The sequence below is a fragment of the Caretta caretta genome, chromosome 7, assembly GCF_965140235.1.
Source record: "Caretta caretta isolate rCarCar2 chromosome 7, rCarCar1.hap1, whole genome shotgun sequence".
NCBI lineage: Eukaryota > Metazoa > Chordata > Testudines > Cheloniidae > Caretta > Caretta caretta.
This window is the reverse complement of record NC_134212.1, coordinates 22,850,250-22,869,899: the sequence shown is the minus strand read 5'-3', so window position 1 is coordinate 22,869,899 and position 19,650 is coordinate 22,850,250. Positions and strand designations below refer to the sequence as shown.

General features: G+C 43.6%; 1 protein-coding gene across 5 annotated transcripts in view; it reads left to right on the top strand.

Annotated features, from left to right (window-relative positions):
- The window catches only part of CHCHD6 (coiled-coil-helix-coiled-coil-helix domain containing 6), a 200,848-nt gene that overhangs the window by 63,471 nt on the left and 117,727 nt on the right, over positions 1-19,650 (top strand). For all 5 annotated transcript variants that reach the window (XM_048856011.2, XM_048856010.2, XM_048856012.2 and 2 more), the window contains one exon: positions 791-874. In XM_048856011.2, the coding sequence (XP_048711968.1) occupies positions 791-874 (84 nt within the window). The remainder of the gene's footprint in view (positions 1-790; positions 875-19,650) is intronic.

Here is a 19,650-nt window from a genome sequence, read left to right as displayed (position 1 = left end):
GTCAAACACACTGTAACCATGTGCTTTATTACAAGGAAGCAAAAAAATCCTATTTTTTAAAAAAGGGTGTTGGGTAAGACCTAAAACAAAGGTTGGGGGCCAAGTATACTAAGTGAGTGGGGGGAGGGGCCAATAGGCAATGGGGATGGAAAGAAACTTGCCACCTTATTTAGGCACTAAGTAAGTATAAAAGCAAATGCATTGGCAATTAAGTGTGTGTGGATACGGTTTGAATATTCAGGGTTACCCTCAAGATCTTAAGAATAAGTTGACTCTTGTGTGACTTCTCTTAAACCCCAAGTGGTAGGAGTTTAAAGGTGGCTTTTTGTTTTGTATTTTAAAGCATCTAGACACCTAAGGGAAGTGGTAGAAGTCCTTTTATATGAGAGATTTGGCTCTAGACTAGATGGGAACTCTGGAAAAGGCAGGGGAAAGTCCTACGTTTTGTCATATGGGTCACTTCTATGATTATGCATCTTAGATGATTTATATTGCCATTCTTTTAATAGGGAGAAGGAATACATGTCGGGTAGAGAACGGAAGTGTGATGGTGACAGCTCTTTAGAACTTTGAGAGCAATCCTAAGTTAAAGCAAGTGTATGTTTAATGTGGTGAAGGTCTGACTGAATTCCATTTGGAGAGACCTGGTTTGAGCCCCTCTACACCAGTCCTGGTTGATGTGTGGTTTCTGGACTTCTTTCAGTCCTCTTCTTGTCCTGCTATTCTTGTCCCTTTAGCTCTCCTCTTCACCATTCTGATCTGTTGATAGGCTGTTTGCTCTTCCTCCTAGGCACGGGAACTACAGTGCAAGGAGGCGGAGCTGAAACGGCGAGACGCCTTCTGTAAGGAGCAGTTGGCCCGTATTGAGAGGAAGGTAAGGCTATGTTGTCTTTCATTCGCAGTGGCTGAATGCTAATGGGCTCAGACATGGATCCGAGTGGATCAGCAGAGAAGAGAAACAAGAAGCATTGTGCTGAAACCTGGAACTGTCAGTCCCCATTATTTATCTCCCACATCCACCTTATGCAGTTAAATCAAACAGCTCCACAAACAGAACCTTTAAACAACTCACATTTGAAAGATAATTGGTTTTTAATTGGATGATTTTTTAAAAACTAGTTTATAATAATTCAGGTTTTTATTTTTCTCTCTCACCACAGGGTTTAGTTGAAAGCAAAGTTGCCTTGTTTTTATTGCTTTTGTTAAAAATCCATGGCCAAAAAAATAAAAATAATCTCAAATCTTGCTATACATATGAATTAAAGTTGTATTATTTTTCTCGGAGGATCCCAACAGATCAAAGTGTGTTGCTGCAATGCACTGTCTGTTTTGTGCTGGATAAGCCTTTGAAATGAATGTGATTTAAAGAGACACTGTCAGGCATCTTTTAAGCCTGAAATGACCTTTGAAAATCCATTTAGGGATTTCAATCTCTTCTCTAAACGTGGGATTTGCTTCTGTTTAATTGTTTACCATGATGAGTTTTTAAAAATTGACGTAATAAAAATTGGAGCAGCCACACTGTTCCTTATGAACTGAAGTGTTTTTCTCTCCCTGACAAAATGAAATAATGTTAGTAGTAGTATTTATTTTGTAATAAACATAAAGAATAATATTCTACAATGGAAATTAATTAGACCTTGTGACAGAGAGGTTTCACAGCTCTGACTTCTAGTGATGTTGCATGCCTGAGAAAAATGCAATGAGGGAGAAGGTGGATCCCAAAGAGACAGTGGAATTTGTGCATCTGCTTTACTACTAACGTGCAGTGTGATAGTGGCCCATTTTCACTGGAAAATTACATTGTAAAAATGGGAAGACCCTATTAGCATATCTAGTTTCCTTTTCTCTCCCTCTGCTAGTGCATGTTTGTTCTGTACTGTACTTTTTAATGCCATTAATGATGAAACATATATCCAGGAGCAGTTTCATGTTGCACATTGTGGCAACACTTTTATCTGTATAATTAATTTAAAAAACAAACTACTAAAACTACCACTTAATGCTGCAATAAATTCAGGTTTTAATTCAGTTTATGGATAATGGAGATTGAGATTCCACTGCACAAACAATCCACCCGCTATCACTCTAACTATCACAGTCATCCATATGTTCATATGTAAAGGGAATTTTGCAATTTCTTGGCCTCATGCTGTGTCTGTTGTATTTGTTCCCTCCAGATTTGGTTTCCCAAAGTGGAAACTGCTAGGAGTATTTGTGTGTCTGTTCTTTTTACAGACTTGTGGGCTGGAGAGAAGTTGTGTCCAGCCTTGCCCTCCCCTTGAGGCCTTTTTATATTCTGTGGTTCCCTTTGCAATCCTCCTGTATAGGACTAACTTTTTAAATACAAGGTGACTGATGCTTTGGCTACAGGAGTTTCACTTGATTTGAAATCAGATGGAAGACCTTTAGTCCCATTCAAATTGCTGGTGCATAGAGCTTTTCCTTCTTTAGTGAGTAGGTAATAAGGGCAGGCTTTGTTTCCTAGCTCAAAACAGTAGATTGTTTTGACCCTTAAACATGAACATTTTATGGTAACAAAACAGAAGAAAATCTCCAACTGTTAGTCTAGATTGGAGCTGGAGGTGTGGGAGCTAGGTCGGGAGATGAGAGAGATGTACTTGAAATAGTGTAATAAAGCTTAATTGTATTAGTTTTGAAAAAGGTTTTCGATCTTTTCTGTGGATAATTTTATTCTTATAATGGTTGGAAAGATGGAAAACTCAGCACAGAACAATCTTTTTTATTAGCTATTGCTTTTATATAATTCCACTTTCACTTGCTGAACACACACAGACCTTGATGGCTTCTGTAGTCACTGTTTTTTAGACTCTTCCAATTGAACCTTTTTTTTTTAAGAGGTTTGGTGGGAGACGAGTTAGGGGGAGCATCTGAACAGCTGTTGTTTTCCTTCTCCAGTGTTTCAAAATGTCACAGAAGGACATTTGGATTGCCAAAGCTAGATGGTTTGGGGGTGGCTCGTGGGGGGGCGAAGGGGAGGTGATGATTCAATATAGAGCTAAAGAACCCAAAATCATACTTGGAAAGAACAAGCTGTCAGGAATTCCCTGCCTGTACTTTGCTTATCTGAAGCATGGGTTTGGCTTGGTCCCCACTTGCGTGTGGTAACAGAATGCGAAAGCATCAGACTTTTGTATTTATCTATTTTCGAGGGATGTTTTTAACTTCTTTGCTGGCTTCAGGAACAGACCTAGTTCTCCATCTGAGGTTTTCTCACTGAATAACCAACCATTCACTTCATAGGACATCAGGATAATCACACCACACTGGAGAAGCATATTTCATAGGAATGGCAGAATTGCCATCTGGATCAGACCAGCGCTTTATCTGGTCCAGTGGCCAATTTCAGATGTTTCAACAGGAGAAGTTTACCCCCCCCCCCAAAAAAAAAAAAGAAAGAAAATTACTACCCTATGTTGTGCATAATTATGGAATAACTTGCCCACAGGGGAAGTGTCATCCTGATTGCTGTCAGTTAGAGGTTGACATATGCCCTGAAGCATGAGGGTTTATATCCCTTAAAAAAATTTATACCATTGAATGAGCCTGTGGATATTCCCATTATTCACATAAACGTGTAGTTCATTTTTTGAATCCGACTGAGTTCTTGGCCTCAATGATATATTGTGGCAGTGGATTCCACAGGTTAACCATGCATTCTGCAACATTTCGTTTTATCTGCTTTAAATGTTTCCTTTTAACGTCATTGACTATCCCCTTGCTCTTGTATTATATAATAGGGTTAATGAGTGCGCCCAATTTACCTTCTCTGTGCCATTCATTATCTTTTTATACTTCTGTCAAATCCCCTCTTACGTATCTCTCCATTAAACTAAACAATCTCTACCTTTTCAACCTCTCATCCTATGAAAGTTTTTCCAGGCCTCTGATTTTTGTTGCCTGTCTCTGAAACCTCTCTCCTGCTGTGCTTTAAGATAGGGTGTCAGGGCTGATTCCCCACTCTGGCACTTTGAGTACAGAAGGTGGGGGCCTGCAAGGATTCTAAAAATTAATACGGCCACTCCAGGCTTGTATCAAACTCTCAAGGTTACAGCTTTTCTCTGACCTTGGATGGGTAGATGCTGCCACCACCCAAGTGGAAAAAAAACCCTTTGAGAACCCAGGGAGGCACACTTGGGAATTCCTTCCTGTGGGGTACCCTCAAGCCTTTTCAGCGCCCCCCCCTCCCCCGGAAGAGCTGAGAAAGAAAACAAAGGAAATCAGCTGTTGCCACCAGCTAATTAAACAACATATGCACAAACCTTTTAGGGACACCCAAATCCGATCCTGTTCTTAAAAAAGGTACATTTTATTAAAAACAAAAGAGAGAAAATACATCTGGAACTTAGTCTTTTTGCTAGGTTTAAAAAAAAAAAAAAAAAACAATTACAAGGATTAAGCATCAAGATAGCTTTCTGAGGTCCAGTTTAAAGGTTACAGGCAAAACGAAAGCACCTGGGGTTAGCACAGAGGAGTCCACAAGCCATAAAGAGATAAACCTAATCGCATCTTCCTAGACATTTCCTGATCTACTTGCATATCTGGCGTTTCAACGGAGTAGTTTCTAGCTTCAGCCCTGTCTCTGCTCTCCGGGAGAGCAACACAGCCTGACAAAGGGTAAGCTTTTTTTTTTTCTCCCCCAATTTTAAAAAGTTCTCACCTTCCCATTGGCTCTTTTGGTCAAGTGCCCACTCCCTACGCTTTACAGGTAAAGCAAGTAGCGCATAGCTACTAACAGGAATTTTATAGCTAACTGACTGGCTGGGTGTCTATAAAAGGGAGCTTCTCCCCACCCTTCATTTATCACAGAGGGTCACCAGAACTGAACTCAGTAGTTCCATGGGATGCAGCACTGAAGATGTTACTTCGCTGAAGACCTTAATTTGAAGGACTAGACTGGGTAAATATATTAATTATCTCTCTAATTTGTAACCTTCAGAGAGGCAGTGATATCTAGTTGTCTGAGCACAGGACTGGAAGCAAGGCAGTTCTGATTTCTAATGGTAGTTTCCTCTCTTTTTGAATGTGGGCACATCGTTTCATCTTTCTGCCTCAGTTTTTGAATCTGTGAAATAATAAGAACTCGTAGGTAGATAATTGCTTCCCTTGGGGTGCTGTGAGGATTAGTGTATTTGCCCAGTGCTTTGAAGCAGTACAGCTACAGAAATGTGAAGAATTTTTTCTTTGGCCTTTATGCTGATTGGGTGAAGTCTCGGGTACATCTAGTTCTTCTTTGAGTGCTTGCTCATATCTATTCCAATTAGGTGTGCTCGCACCGCGTGCACAGTTCACCAGAAGGTTTTTCCCCTAGCAGCACCCATTGGGTCGGCTCTGGAGCCCCCAGGAGTCGCGCCTTCATGGCGCCACATATAGGGCCTTGATGATCCACTGCCTCTCCAGTTCCTTCTTACCGTCTGTGGCAGTTGTCGGAACGTATGAGTGATCCTCGAGCATATTTTCTGTAAATAGTTAAAGATAGTTTTAAAATTTTTGTTAGTTAGACATCTGGACTTGGGGTACTGGGCAGGGGGGATGTTTTCCTTCCCCATTCCTCTCCCAGGCCCAGGGCATGCCTCAGACCCAGGGATTTAAGCAGTGTGGAGTTTGCCAGAAGCCTATGCCAAAGGGCAACCTGCACTCAGCTTGTGTAAAATGCTTGGGGGAGTGCTATCAAGCAGACAGGTGCAAGATCTTGTAGGAGCTTTCGCCCCCGCATGAAGGAGGCACACAGACTAAAGTTGCTGCTAATGGAAGCAGCTCTTGGCCCCTCAGTCTGAGTCGAGCCCCATGGACGCGGCATTGGCTTCGGTCCGGGAGGTGCTGAGGAAGGACTCTGGGGTCAGAGGCTACCAGCACTCCCCTCCGCTGAGCATGGCGCAGGATCATTCTCTGCACCACTCACGGTCTCCTGTTCCAAAGAAGCAGCACAGGAAGACTGATAGAGGGCACTCCCCTTCCTGCGCATGAGAATGTGAACTCAAGGGAGGGAGACTGGTGCAAGACAGTACCTTCCCTCCAGCTCAACAGCTGGCACCATTGATTCCAGGCCCACGAGAGGGACCGGTGAGTCCGGTGCCACCAGCAGAGACCCAGGTGGAGGACCTTTTCACACCCGAGACTTAGGAGATGGCGCAGAATGTGATAACATTGACAGGTCCGAACTCCCCCGACCATGGTTTCACGGCACCAGTCCCGAGTCCCCCAATGACTCAGAGGCCACCGGTGAAGTCCAGGGTCAAGCCAGCTATGACTTGGCAATGATCTACATCGCCCCGCTACCAATGGGCATAGCGCCGCCATGATCCCTGCGCGCAGCCTCATCCGACAGTGACTCGTGTGTCCTGGAGAAGCTGACGTCATAGCCGCCAGCACTCCCAGTCAGTGGGGATGACCCAAACCTTTCCCCTGGTACCGTGGCCACTGCAATGGCAGGTACCGGCTCCGATGCCGACCCAGTGGCCCTTCTGGACCCCGTGGGCTTACCAGCAGTCCCAGGGGTCCGCCTTGGTATTCTCTTTTTCTGTCGTGTCCAACTGCGTCTAGGGCCAAGGATTTCTCCCGGGAATCAGCCACCACTACCACCACCAGCGCCATGTTTGTTACCACGCTTGGCACCGACAACAGACCCGGCATTGTACCCGGCACTGTGGCTACACTTAGTACCATGGATGGTACTGTGGCTGCCGCCGCAACTGGTACCATGGCCGGCTCCGAAGCGGACTCTGAGTTGGGACGGAGCCACAGTGTTTTGAGGAGTGGCATTGGCAGGGGGGCCCCTCCCAAATTCCAGACTCCTCCTCATCACCTCCAGACGAGGTGGTGGCAGGGACATCCTCGGGACATCCAGGGACCCCTGTTCCTGACAGCGGAGCCCACTGTGAACTTCTGCAGCAGGTCACTCAGAACCTCTGGGTATAAATGGAGGAGGTCACCGAGGTGTCAGATCTAATGCTAAGCATTTTATCTCCAGCAGGATCCACCAAGGTGGCCCTTTCCCTGATAAAGACCATTCAGGAGAACACAAAAACCCTGTGGCAAACACTATCTTCTCTGGCTCTTACAGCTAAGGGAGTGGAGAGAAAGTACTTTTCACCCTCCAAGGGCTATGAATACTTGTTTACCCATCCCCTGCCAGCGTCGTTGGTAATGGCGGCTGTCAATGCAAGGGAAAGGCAAGGGCAACAAGGACCTACCCATCAAGCTAAGGACGCAAAGAAGCTGGACTTCTCTGGGAGAAAGATATACTCCACCGGAGGGCTCCAGCTTCAGATTGCAAACCAGCAGGCAATCCTTAGCCAATATAACTTCAAGTCTTGGGACGCAATGTTCCAGTTCTCTGACCTTGTCCCATCGGATTTTCAGCTGGAATTCTCAGCGCTCATGGAAAAGGGCAAGATGGTCGCCAGGACATCGCTGCAAGTGGCATTAGACTCAGTGGACTCTGCAACATGGATGATGTCTTCAGGCATTACAATGTGCTGTTGCTCATAGCTGCAGGCCTTGGCCTCCCTGGGGAGGTCCAGCAGACAATTCAGGACCTACCATTTGAGCGGGCCATGTTATTTTCGGAGAAAACAGACTTGAGAGTCCACAGTCTGAAAGACTCCCGAGCCACTCTAAGATTGCTGGGTCTGCGCACCCCTGCCACCCAGCGTAGATAATTTAAGCCTCAACCCACAACACGACCATACCAGGGGTAGTTTAGGCAGGACCAGAACTGTAGGCGTCCCAGAAACCAGAACCGCCATCGCCAACCCCCGATTAACAGGCGGTCTGGGTCGTCCAGGCAGCCACCACGCCCTAAGCAGACATTTTGGGGATGCGCCTGAGGGCGTTATACCAACCTCTCAACTGGATCCTTCTTTTCCATTTTTGGAACATCTATCCCATTTCTACCGAGCATGGTCCCAAATCACTTCAGGCCCCTTGGGTCCTCCGCACGGTAGAGATGGGATATTCTCTCCAATTTTCCTCGCCCTCACTCCCCTTCACCGTCCCTCTTCAGGGACCCCTCTCATGAGCAACAACTTCTCATTCAGGAGGTAGAAACCCTCCTATCAGCGAGGGTGTGGAGAAGGTTCTGCCGGAGCTCAGGGGTAAGGGGTTTTATTCCCGGTATTCCTTAATACCAAAAGTAATAGGGGGCCTCAGACCCATCTTGGACCTGTGCAATCTCAACAGTTCATGAAGAAACTAAAGTTTTGAATGGTCTCTTTGGCCACTATCATCCCGTCCCTGGATCCAGGAGATTGGTATGCCACCCTTGACTTGAAGGACATTTACTTCCACATTTCCATAGTCCCCGCCCCACAGGTGCTTCTTAAGATTTACAGTTGGGAGTTCCCACCACCAATTGACAATACTACTGTTCAGCCTATCATTGGCACCTCTGGTATTTACCATCATCCGACCATCCGTATACCATTTTTTACAAAGACAAGGTGCAACTGTGACCCCACCCAGCGTTCCTCATAAAAGTGGTCTTGAGTTTCCATGCCAGTCAAGACTTATTCCTTCCTGTCTTTTTCTTGAAACCCCATGCCAATAGCCGTGAGCAGAGAGTCCATTCCCCGGATGTGCGGCATGCATTAGCTTTGTATATTGAATGAACTAAGCTGTTCCATAAGTCAAACCAGCTGTTTGTTTTGCTGTGGCGGACAGAATGAAAGGCCTCCCTGTTGTCCACGCAAAGGATATTGTTGTGGATCACATCCTGTATCTGGGTTTGTTATGATCTCGCTAAGGTCCCTGCCCCTGCTCTGGCTGCATGCTCCACCAGAGCTCAGGCATCTTCAGCGGCCTTCCTGGCCCAGGTACCAATCCAGAAGATATGCAGAGTGGCTACATGGTCTTCGGTCCACACCTTCACTTCACATTACGCTATCACCCAGCACGCCTGGGATGATGCAGTGTTCGGCAGGGCTGTGCTTCAATCAGTGATTTCATAAACTCCGACCCCACCTCCTAGGTAAGGCTTGGGAGTTGCCTAATTGCAATTGATATGAACAAGCACTCAAAGAAAAAACGGTTACTCACCTTCTCGTAACTGTTCTTCAAGATGTGTTGCTCATATCCATTCCAAACCCACCCACCTTCCCCTCTGTTGGAGTATCCGGCAAGAAGGAACTGGAGAGGTGGCGGGTTGGCAGGGCCCTATATGCGGCACCATGAAGGCACCGACCCGATGGGTGCAGCTAGGGGAAAAACCTTCCAGTGAACTGTGCACGCGGTGCGCAGACACCTATATTGGATATGAGCAACACATCTCGAAGAACAACAGTTACGAGAAGGTGAGTGACCAGGTTTTTCTTTTTTTTAGCAGATATTAGGAACCTTAGTCACTCTGGTCTCTTTCAGTAGTAGTTGGTGTGTAACATGGAAAAAAAGCACAACCTCTGATGGGAATTCTGAGACCAAAGTTAGAATGGGTAATCACTGTCAACTTTTATAACTCATGGAATAAGAATAAATTTTCTGTGTAGGAGGATAGCAGATTCTAGTATCCTGCATAGGGATGCAGCGCTACTCTGAGCCATCTTGTATTGGGTCCTGTGTAATTCCTGCAGTGTTATGCTAGGAAATAGGTCTCCTACAGTCAAGAGGGTTTGTACTGGAGCATTTTTCTGGATAAGGGGAACGAGGGACTGGAAAGAGAAGTCCTTCAGAGAGAATCATAGAAACAATTAAGCTTGGGGAGGAAGCTTAGGCTGAGTTGTAATGTTTAAGTTACCAATAAATGCCGGGAAGGGGTAACTTTGGACTAAAAATGAGCATATAGTCTGTTCAGAATTGGATGAGAATTGCATGTGTTTTATATGGGGGTGTGAACTGTGGGCGCTCGCCACTGCAAATGGCAGATGCATGCCCACTAAAGTGGAATGAAAAGCCGATTCAACCGCCTTTTAAACCCTTCAGATGCTGATGGGGTTTGTTGAATATACAGTTATTTTCCAGGGGACATGTAGACATTTGCTTGATTTCTTCTGCTGTTCTCCTCCTGTTTCTGCATTTAACCTGACCTGGAGGAGTTAAGGACAATACTACAATAAAGTAAAAAATGTATAGCTTGTTGCGTAGTGTGAAATAGCACAGAAAGGCTCAGAGTAATCTCAGTGGATGAAACAGAGCTCCCTGCTGTAGAGTGAGGTTTTCTCTGTTTTGATTTCTTAAGCAATGACTCCTACAGTAACTTCTAGTATGTAGCTATGGACAGTGTTGAGCAGTAGATACATTAATTTGCGACAATCCCCGCTCATAGGTTTTCAAAGCATTAAGTACCAGAAGAGGTAGTTGCAGCTGGTGCATATTTCTGTAGGTTGGAAAGGGATGCATTAAATAAATATCATTTTTATTGATAAAGATCTAATGCGCCTTTCCCTCTGTTTAGTTTCATGGATCTCATAATTTTGTGTGTGGCATTCACTTTGTTTGATTTGGTTAAATTAATCTCCTTCCTTCCTTGCACTTAACATTAATTCATGTTTGTAAAGCATTTAGGGCATGTAAAGCACTATGGAAGTGCTAAGTTGTTTTTGTTTATTATTATTATTGATATTTATTCTTCTTACCCCTTCTCCTTAGAGCAGTCTCTCACTTTTGGCATGTCAAACACTCCCTCTTCATTCAAATTCCTCCTTACAATACACACCTTTCTTAAGTCTTTCAGCATTAACCCACTGAAGAGAGAAATCTAAAATAATTCTTAAAACAAAAATTAATTTAGATTATCTCTTCATGTGGTCCACTGTCAGTGCAATCCTATTTTGTCCTCTCTGTATTCTACAGTTTTGAGCAAACTGATTAATGCCCACTCGAAAAATAATACTGCCAGCTGATATCTGATGAAGGGAAAACTGAAACAATTTACTAAGACAGACCAAAAAGAGCTGGGGGAGTTCATGTGGAGTTTCTCTATCCATGAAATGTAATGTGCTTATACCTAGTATTGAGCCAAGGACTATGCTGAGGTGCTCTCCTTGGGGTGGGATGTTAACCCCATCTAGATGGGAGTTAAATATTCATTGCCCTTTGCTAGATGAGTTGATATCTCTTGGCAGGTGTCATGGTCACCATTTATCTTCTCAGTAAAATAGGTGTAATGTCTTCAGGCTGCATGTGAGCTATTGGTATATGTGTAATGGCTGCTTTGCTTGCCTCCAGTCACTATACTGCTAGTACCTGACTTATCACTCTGTCAAGTGTTTCAGGACACTTAGAATAAGAGAGACTGGTATAAAACCAAATTCTGTGCTGTAAGAAATCATTGTCCTTTCTGAAGTAACTCCTCCTTTCCCATCACTAGATAGGTTGATTTCCTCTCATTTGTTTTAAGAATCTGAACATTCTTGATTTGACTTCAGTAAAATAATTTTTGTGCATTTCTTATTCTATTGAACTTCCCACCACCCGAATTACCATTCTGAAATCAAAAGCATTGTAGACAGATAAGTTTTCTCAAGTACAGAGAAGTACTGTGAGAGGTTTGTCTATCAAGCCAATGGAGCAACACAGTAGAATGCCAAATTCATCAAGTGGATGGTTTGATCCGCGAACAGACGAAAAATAATCCCCCAGTGTAGCTTCCTGTAATAGGTTGATAAGGTTCTCTCTGTTCCTCCAGACTGTTTCCCCAGTTGCTTAGTCTGTCTGAAGAGCCTGCATGAACATGCCTTGTTAGGCAGGGGTGATTCCAAGAGACTCTTGTCATGCTTGCTTCACTGATGTGACACGAGAAGTCCTTAAAGCCACAGCATAGCCATCCTTCAAACCTTTGGGGATTTAGCAAAGGGGAGTTACTGTACCTTTTTATGAGTTAAGTTAAACTACTTTTCTTAATGGCAGACCCAATGTTATAGAGGGGAGAGAACCTTCTGAACTCTGTGGAGTAGCCATCTGAAACAAGTTCTGACCTCTCCCTCCTATGCTGCCTTCCACTAGTAGAACTATTTACTTCATATGCCATCTTTTTGAAAAAATTACTTTTCCTGTTTTCTTCTCCAGTTACCTGCCTCCCACATCCCTCCTTTGGCCTGCATATGTCTTGGCAGGGTCTAGAAATGTTCAGCTGGAGGTGCTTTTATTGGTGTTTTCCGTGCAGTGGCTATGTCTTCTGTGAAATGCGACTGTGCATTTCTATTGGCTAGACTTACAAGCTGGCTTTCAGTGCTCTATGCTTGATTCACCCATTAATCGCTGTTTCACTAAAAGCCTGTAAAGTTTAGTAGTTAATATACCTCAGTGCACCTGCTTTCAAAGACCAGAGAAATTGAGTGGTAATTTGATGAACTCAAAAAACATTTATATTAGGGTAAATAAAATGTGCTAGATGTCAGCACTGCCTGTCTGCCTTCGCTTCAGTGTGTATGTTCACCTTAAGTACTGTTGACTGATGTACGGTGCCTGACATCAGTTTACAAGGAGCTTCTATGCAAACAGCAACTAACTGTCTGCTTCCTTTTCAGTCTTCATGATTAGTTTAGAGATGCATTTGCAGCCTGTGTGCTGAATGGGGAGCTACCTGAGCCTCATGATGATTTTGTTTTTCTGGTGTGTTTAAGGTTCCTTTGTACAGGAAAAGAATGATGCTTATGGGTTGCTTCATCTTGGAATAATCCATCTTTAGACTTGCTTATGAAATAAATGTGGCAGTGTGTGGTTTTTAACTTGGTGCCTTAACACTGAGTTTAGCAGCTGAATATAGATAATAATCTGGTATTCGGTCCCATCAGTGGAAGTACATGAAGACTTTTTACAGGTAGAAATGATGTAGGACGTAATCTTGTCTCTCTTTGTTAGCATACAATTGTTCCCTACAGAAGATGAGTGTTTTGTTCAGTCCAGTCCACTTATCCGCTTGTTCCACTGTCTAATAAAGCTCACTGTGGACACTTCTTTTTAATATCTAGTCTTTCCTTTATTTTCCTTTATTTCATCCCATTATTTCCTTATTCTAAGCCTTTGGAGTCCTTATTCTTCCTAAGTGGCTATGCCCTTCTTGTACTTACAGGCAGTATTTTTCTTGGTGCTGTACAACCATACCAGAGTAAGTCTATACAGTACCATGTACACTGTCCCAGTACAATAAACAGCAGTCCTACCTTTTGCATCCAAATAATTGTTTAGCCAGGCGGTATGTAGTTAGTTCTTGTATGTAATTACAGTTAGCTGCAGTATTGGTTATGTTATTAATCTGGAGAGTGAGAAAGGGAAAACAATTACTTCATTAGTTGATAGGAAAAAAATGTTCTGACTGAAATATGTTCTGTAACTTAGGATGAGAAAGTCAAAGGAATCTCAGGCACTTTGAGGGGATTTGGGCACCTAAGTCTCTTACGCTTCTCTTTGACTATCCCAGTTTTAGGTCTCAATCCTGCAAGTTGTTCCATGTAGGCAGAGCCCTGCACCTGTGCAGGATCAACTCATATGAAGTTCCTTGCAGAAGCAGGGGCGTAATGACCAAATTGTCTCAAAGATTGACTTGGAATAGGAAAGAATAAGGATCATGAATGTGATCAGAAAGGCTTTACAGTTAATATCAATAACTTGTCTTTCACTAGTGTCTTCTTTCCAGGGATTCCAAGATCCCATGGTTTCCAAACAATGAAGAATTTTAGCCTCTGAATGTCCATGTGAGGTGACCAGTCAATAGTATTATGTTCAATTCATAGAGGAGCTTGAAAAGTGACTTGCCTAAGGTCACACGGTGAGTTTGTGACAGAGTTAGCGATAGAACACAGAAATTCTGGCTCACAGTCTAGTACCTCTCCTTACTTGTATTCACCTTTATGGTACAGTCATTGTTCTCCTCTCACCTCTTGCAGGGGCTCTTTACCTGGCTGTGGAAAAACTGCTCCCGGCTGAAATGTGGCAAAGGCGGCCTCAGTTCTGTGGATATTTTTTTTAAACAACAATTATTTTACTTGCTTGGGTTTAAGCCTTGAACTTTTTTAAGCACAAAGTTTATTTTAAAATTCTGTTCTGTACTTGTCTTGATTTTTGAGGAAGAAATGATGCGGACAGTGATTAGTTCATAACATGGTCCAGCTGCGTGAAGTATCTCAGTTTCCCCACTAAATTAGAAACAGTCCAGATACTGAACTTATTGTGTACCTACTCCTCGTGAGATGTAGTCACAGTATGTGTGTGTGTTTCTAATAGGAATAGTTTTCTGTGGGTGTTTAAATATATGCTTCATGACAGCCCAGGGCCACTTCTTTGAAGGCTTTCCCCATCAGCCAGGCATTTTAAACAAATGTATGAATAACGGAGCTATTCCAATTTCTTGGGCATATAATACACATACCCAAGAGACAGAACAACTTGTAAATAATGTGCTTTAATGTCCTCCTTAAATATACGTATACCTTAGGGCCTGTTATGAGCTCTTGGACTCCAGCAAATAGTATTTGTTTCATCTGTCACAAAATCCTCTGTCACCGGAGCTGGTCTTTAGCACTTTTTTTTTTTTTTTTGCCAAGTCTGCAAAACATTTTGCAACATGTCTCCTACCCCCAAGAAATGACTGCAGTCCCACTCTCTCCCTTAACCCCTCTCTATCCCCCAAAATTGAGTTGCTCATTATGAACTTACCACATTCAGCATTAATGAATTGAAGTCTCCCTATTTAGTTATAAAAATAGTAACTGCTTTTCCCAAAAAATTGGGAATGGCCCTGTAAGATTCACAGAAAACAGTGTGTTATCCTGTTCTTTGTAGTCCCCAGCAGACAGGCCATTAGCCACTTGAGATGGTGAAATTGACAAGAGGCTGGGGTGTGAACACCTACACAAATCAGGGACCACGCTCAGGTCTGTTGTACAATTATAATGCCACGTTTCCCTCCAGGAAGATTCCGAATGAGGACTTTCCCTTCTCATGCCCCCCACCCCTCTGTAAGCCAATCTTCACCCTTTCATAGTAAGACCCAGTGAAGTCTGAGACCATGGGAGCTGCTGCAAAAGTTAGTGTAGTGCAGTTACAGGCCTAGGCGGAGGGCCAGCAACATGGGGAGGACTGGATTGTGGCAAGCTTTTGGAGGTGGAAAGGAAACAGAGGTGTAAGAGGGGAGAAAGGGCAATATGAAGGTGAGAGCCAAGAAGGGAGGAGTGAGGAGACAGAGAAAAGAAAAAAGAAGGAAAAAGCATAAATAATAAGAAGAGGGAATGAGCAGCCTTTTCTCTATTGTACCTCTTCCTTCTTAGTCCGCCACCCTATAGCTGTGTGTGTGTGGTGTTTTTTTCCTCCAGGAACCCAAAGTCTAGCACTGGGTAGTCTGAGGGGACTATGAATAACTGGTGATCTTTAGGGAAGCTTTCCTCCTAGCTATTATATTTTTAAGTGTCTTCATGAGGAAAGAGGGTTAGAAACTTAATTTTTTTTTATTGATAAAAGCTGAGATTCTACATCTACAATTTTGTGCCCTCTGGTTACAGAAGATGGGTTGCCATGGGCTTGCAGGTCTTGGTCTACTAGCAACTCTTGGTTTTCTCCCTTCTTGATTGTTCCAGAAGGTGTATTATGCTGCATCAAGCAATACCAAGAAATTGCCTGATGAGCCTGGGGCATGTAACAAATTTTGAGCAGGCCTGTGTGTGGGTTTTTCTAAAAAAGGTGGAAAATGTCTGTCAGAGTGACCACAAAGGAAATTGAGTCCTTTTTTTTCCTCTTTCAGTATGTGTATTTTTCATTTGGACATGTTAAAAATGTTATGCTCTATGCCCAACTGGACATGTAAATGTCTTGGGGAGCTTTCAGCTGCTCTCTGGAGTCAGTCGACTGGGATCTCAATTTTCCAAATACAATTGTGTGTGCACAACAAAATTGCCTTTCATGTGATTTCATGGGCAGTACTTAGTAGTGAGAATGGGTTATGGAGTCTTTCACCTCTAGGTCATTCATTCAATTACAGCTTGGTTTAGCTGTGGCCACCATTTGCTGTCTATGCAGCGGTTTGGGTGGCAGTGAAACGGTGAGTCTTGGTCTTGTTAGAATATAAGTATTCATATTGCCAAAAAATTTGTATCCCAATTGACAGTCTCAGAAGATGGGGAAGAAGTGACCTGGCCATGCATACAGAGGTTGCCTCTCCAGGTCAGAGACCAGGCATGCAGGGCAGGGTGGAGAAGTTTGCATTTTGGTTTATCCATTTGTTCTCTGGATCAAGAATTTCATTTTCTAGGGGGTCTCAGTATGCATGATGGGAGGTTTCTACAACTGTAGACAAAAATATTTTTTACCTGCAACCGCATTCCTGTTTTTTTTTTTTCATTTTTTGTCCCCCATGATTTATTTCCGGACTCTATGGCCCCAACTCAGCTGCGGTGAAGGAGAGATTTCGTTGTCAAATAAGGATACATCTTTAACCTGTACTAAAGTCACTTAAAAAAATAAACCTTTTCCTTTCTGTATGTTTTGTTAGCTACAACCACAAAGTCCCAGCTGTAATTTAAGTGTAAGTATCTAGAATTGCTTTAGGAGGTTTACAGGTGGTGGTTCCTCATTTAGCTGGTGGACCAAGTTCCTTCTTTGTATGAAATACCCTTTGCTGTGGGAGGAGGAGACCTTTTGGTGTATAGAGATTGAATTCTGAATGTGGACGTGTTTACATTAAATTGGTTGTTTTGACTCTGGTAAGTACATGTGTTCCTACTTCATTCATTTGTGCTCCCAGGATGCCCTTGGAAACTTGACTTTTCATCTCAACAGCAATTTCCTGGTTTAAATATTGTTTTGAAAAATAGATAATAAACTATTTATTGTGAGCTGTGAGGAAGGAAACCCTTTTTCCTAGTTGATCCTGCAATGAGACCATAATTTTTAAATTGTGGTGACCTAACAGCATTCAAGGCCACATCTGATGTCATATATGAGGATTGTAATAATAATCTAGTCAGACGGAAATGTCTCAGCCAGAGTGCAGGGATGTAGATTTCTTCCTCAGTTATGCAGTTCCCTGCACTCTGCTGTGATTGTCTGATTTGCCTAATCATGGTTACGTTTCAGTAACTCTACTGTGAATATGCATCTATTTCTAATCTCATTGGCTGTTGTTATCCCTCCTCTCTGATTGGCTCATGTATTTATCATTTTCAAGCTCTTTGCCAGCAACAAAGAAGTCTCCTCGATGTTTCATTCTCTTCAGAGGAATCAGGAAAGCTCCAAAAATTACGTGAAGGAGAAGAAGAATATACTTAAAAGCAAAGAGAATGTGGCTGTCGAACTGTGGAAAAGGAAATGGTTTAAAAAATATTATTTGACTTCTTTCTCCTCCTCCTTACCATCTCTCTTCCCGTCACATGCTTTACCTGCCATTTCCCTGCAGGCCAGCAGGACTCTCTCCTCCAGAATAACCACCATTTATTTATTTATTTACTTACCACTGGAAGAATCTTAGCCCATTTTGAAACACAATATTTAAAAGCCAAAAAAAGGAAACACTAGTTATTCTTGAGCACAGAATAACTGGTTTATGGGGGGTTCCAACAATTGTCAATACGGGGTGCTCCCATTTGGCCTAGCAACTGCACCCAGTGTCTTCACCAAAGTGTTTCCAGTAGTAGTAGAGCAGTTCAGGCAAACCGTTGTTGCCCTTCTTCCTGGATTTAGATGATTGGCTTCTCTTTGGCAGGACAAACCAGGAAGACCTCATATCAACCTCATTGCTGCTTCAGCATCTGTCATCCGTAAGAGTTTATGCTCAAATAAATTTGTTAGTCTCTGAGGTGCCACAAGTACTCCTTTTCTTTTTGTGAACATGGAGAAATCTATGCTAATCCTGATGCAGATTAAAGAATTTATAGGAGCAACCTTAGGCCATGTCTACACTACAGAGTTAAATTGACTTAAGCTATGTCAGTGATCGTAAACTGCTGTAATTACATTGCTTGTGCATGTTCACACAACGCTCTTTGTGTCAGCAGAGCACGTCCACGGTTGGTGCTCTAGCACCGACAGAGCAGTGGACCATGGGTAGCTATCTCACTGTGCCAATTGCCACCTTCTCCCACTGAGAGTTAGAATCATAGAATATCAGGGTTAGAAGGGACCTCAAGACATCATCTAGTCCAACCCCCTGCTCAAAGCAGGACCAATCCCCAATTTTTGCCCCAGATCCCTAAATGGCCCCCTCAAGGATTGAACTCACAACCCTGGGTTTAGCAGGCCAATGCTCAAACCACAGTTCTGGGAATGGATAGCGGTGCATCCTTGGGGGGTGGGATCACTTCCCTATGATGCAGTTTTCTCTGTTCCATAATTCCAAGGGCTTCTGATTGCGTTTCGCACCATTTTTCAACTGCCCCTGTAAACTTTGTGCCCACCATCTCTGCCTAACAGCCTGGATCCTGCACTGCTCACCATTCTTGTGATAAGTGCTATCAACACAACACAGCTGATCCTGTAGTATTTCGTGAGCTGTGGATCTGAACAAGAATCCGTGGTGTCTGCCCTGCTGTGTGCCATGGAAAGAAACAATTCAAGATTGGTGTTTGCATTCACGGAGTAGCTGCATACAGTAGATCGTTGCTATTGGGCTCAGGAAAAAAGCACCGAGTGGTGGGATCGGTTGTGATGCAGGTATGGGATGATGATGAGCAGTGGCTTCAGAACTTTCATATGCACAAAGCCACCTTCCTTGAATTCCGTGTGGAGCTCGCCCCTGCCCTGTGTCACAAAGACACCAAAATGAGAACTGCCCTAATGATAGAAAAGTGTGTGCTGATCACTGGCAACTCCAAACTGCTACCGGTCAGTCGTGAATCATCTTGGAGTTGGGAAGCCCACCATAAGGGTTGTGTGATGCAAATGTGCAGGGCTGTTAATCGCCTCCTGCTATGAAGGACTGTGACTCTGGGCAATGTGCAGGAAATAGCAGATGGCTTTGCGGCAGTGGCATTCACTAAACTGTGGCAGGGCGATAGATGGCACACACGTTGTAATTTTGGCCCCAAACCATCTTGTGATGGAGTACATGAACATAAAGGGCTTTGTCTTTATGGGATTACATGCACTGGTGCATCACCAGTGTCATTTCACTGACATCAACACAGGGTGGTCAGGGAAGGTGCATGACGCACGCATCTTAGAATCATAGAATATCAGGGTTGGAAGGGACCCCAGAAGGTCATCCAGTCCAACCCCCTGCTCGAAGCAGGACCAATTCCCAGTTAAATCATCCCAGCCAGGACTTTGTCAAGCCTGACCTTAAAAACCTCTAAGGAAGGAGATTCTACCACCTCCCTAGGTAACGCATTCCAGTGTTTCACCACCCTCTTAGTGAAAAAGTTTTTCCTAATATCCAATCTAAACCTCCCCCACTGCAACTTGAGACCATTACTCCTCGTTCTGTCATCTGCTACCATTGAGAACAGTCTAGAGCCATCCTCTTTGGAACCCCCTTTCAGGTAGTTGAAAGCAGCTATCAAATCCCCCCTCATTCTTCTCTTCTGCAGGCTAAACAATCCCAGCTCCCTCAGCCTCTCCTCATAACTCATGTGTTCTAGACCCCTAATCATTTTTGTTGCCCTTCGCTCCAACAAAAATGATTAGGGGTCTAGAACACATTAGGGGTCTAGAACACATGAGGGGCATTTTTGTTGCCCCTCTCTCCAATTTATCCACATCCTTCTTGTA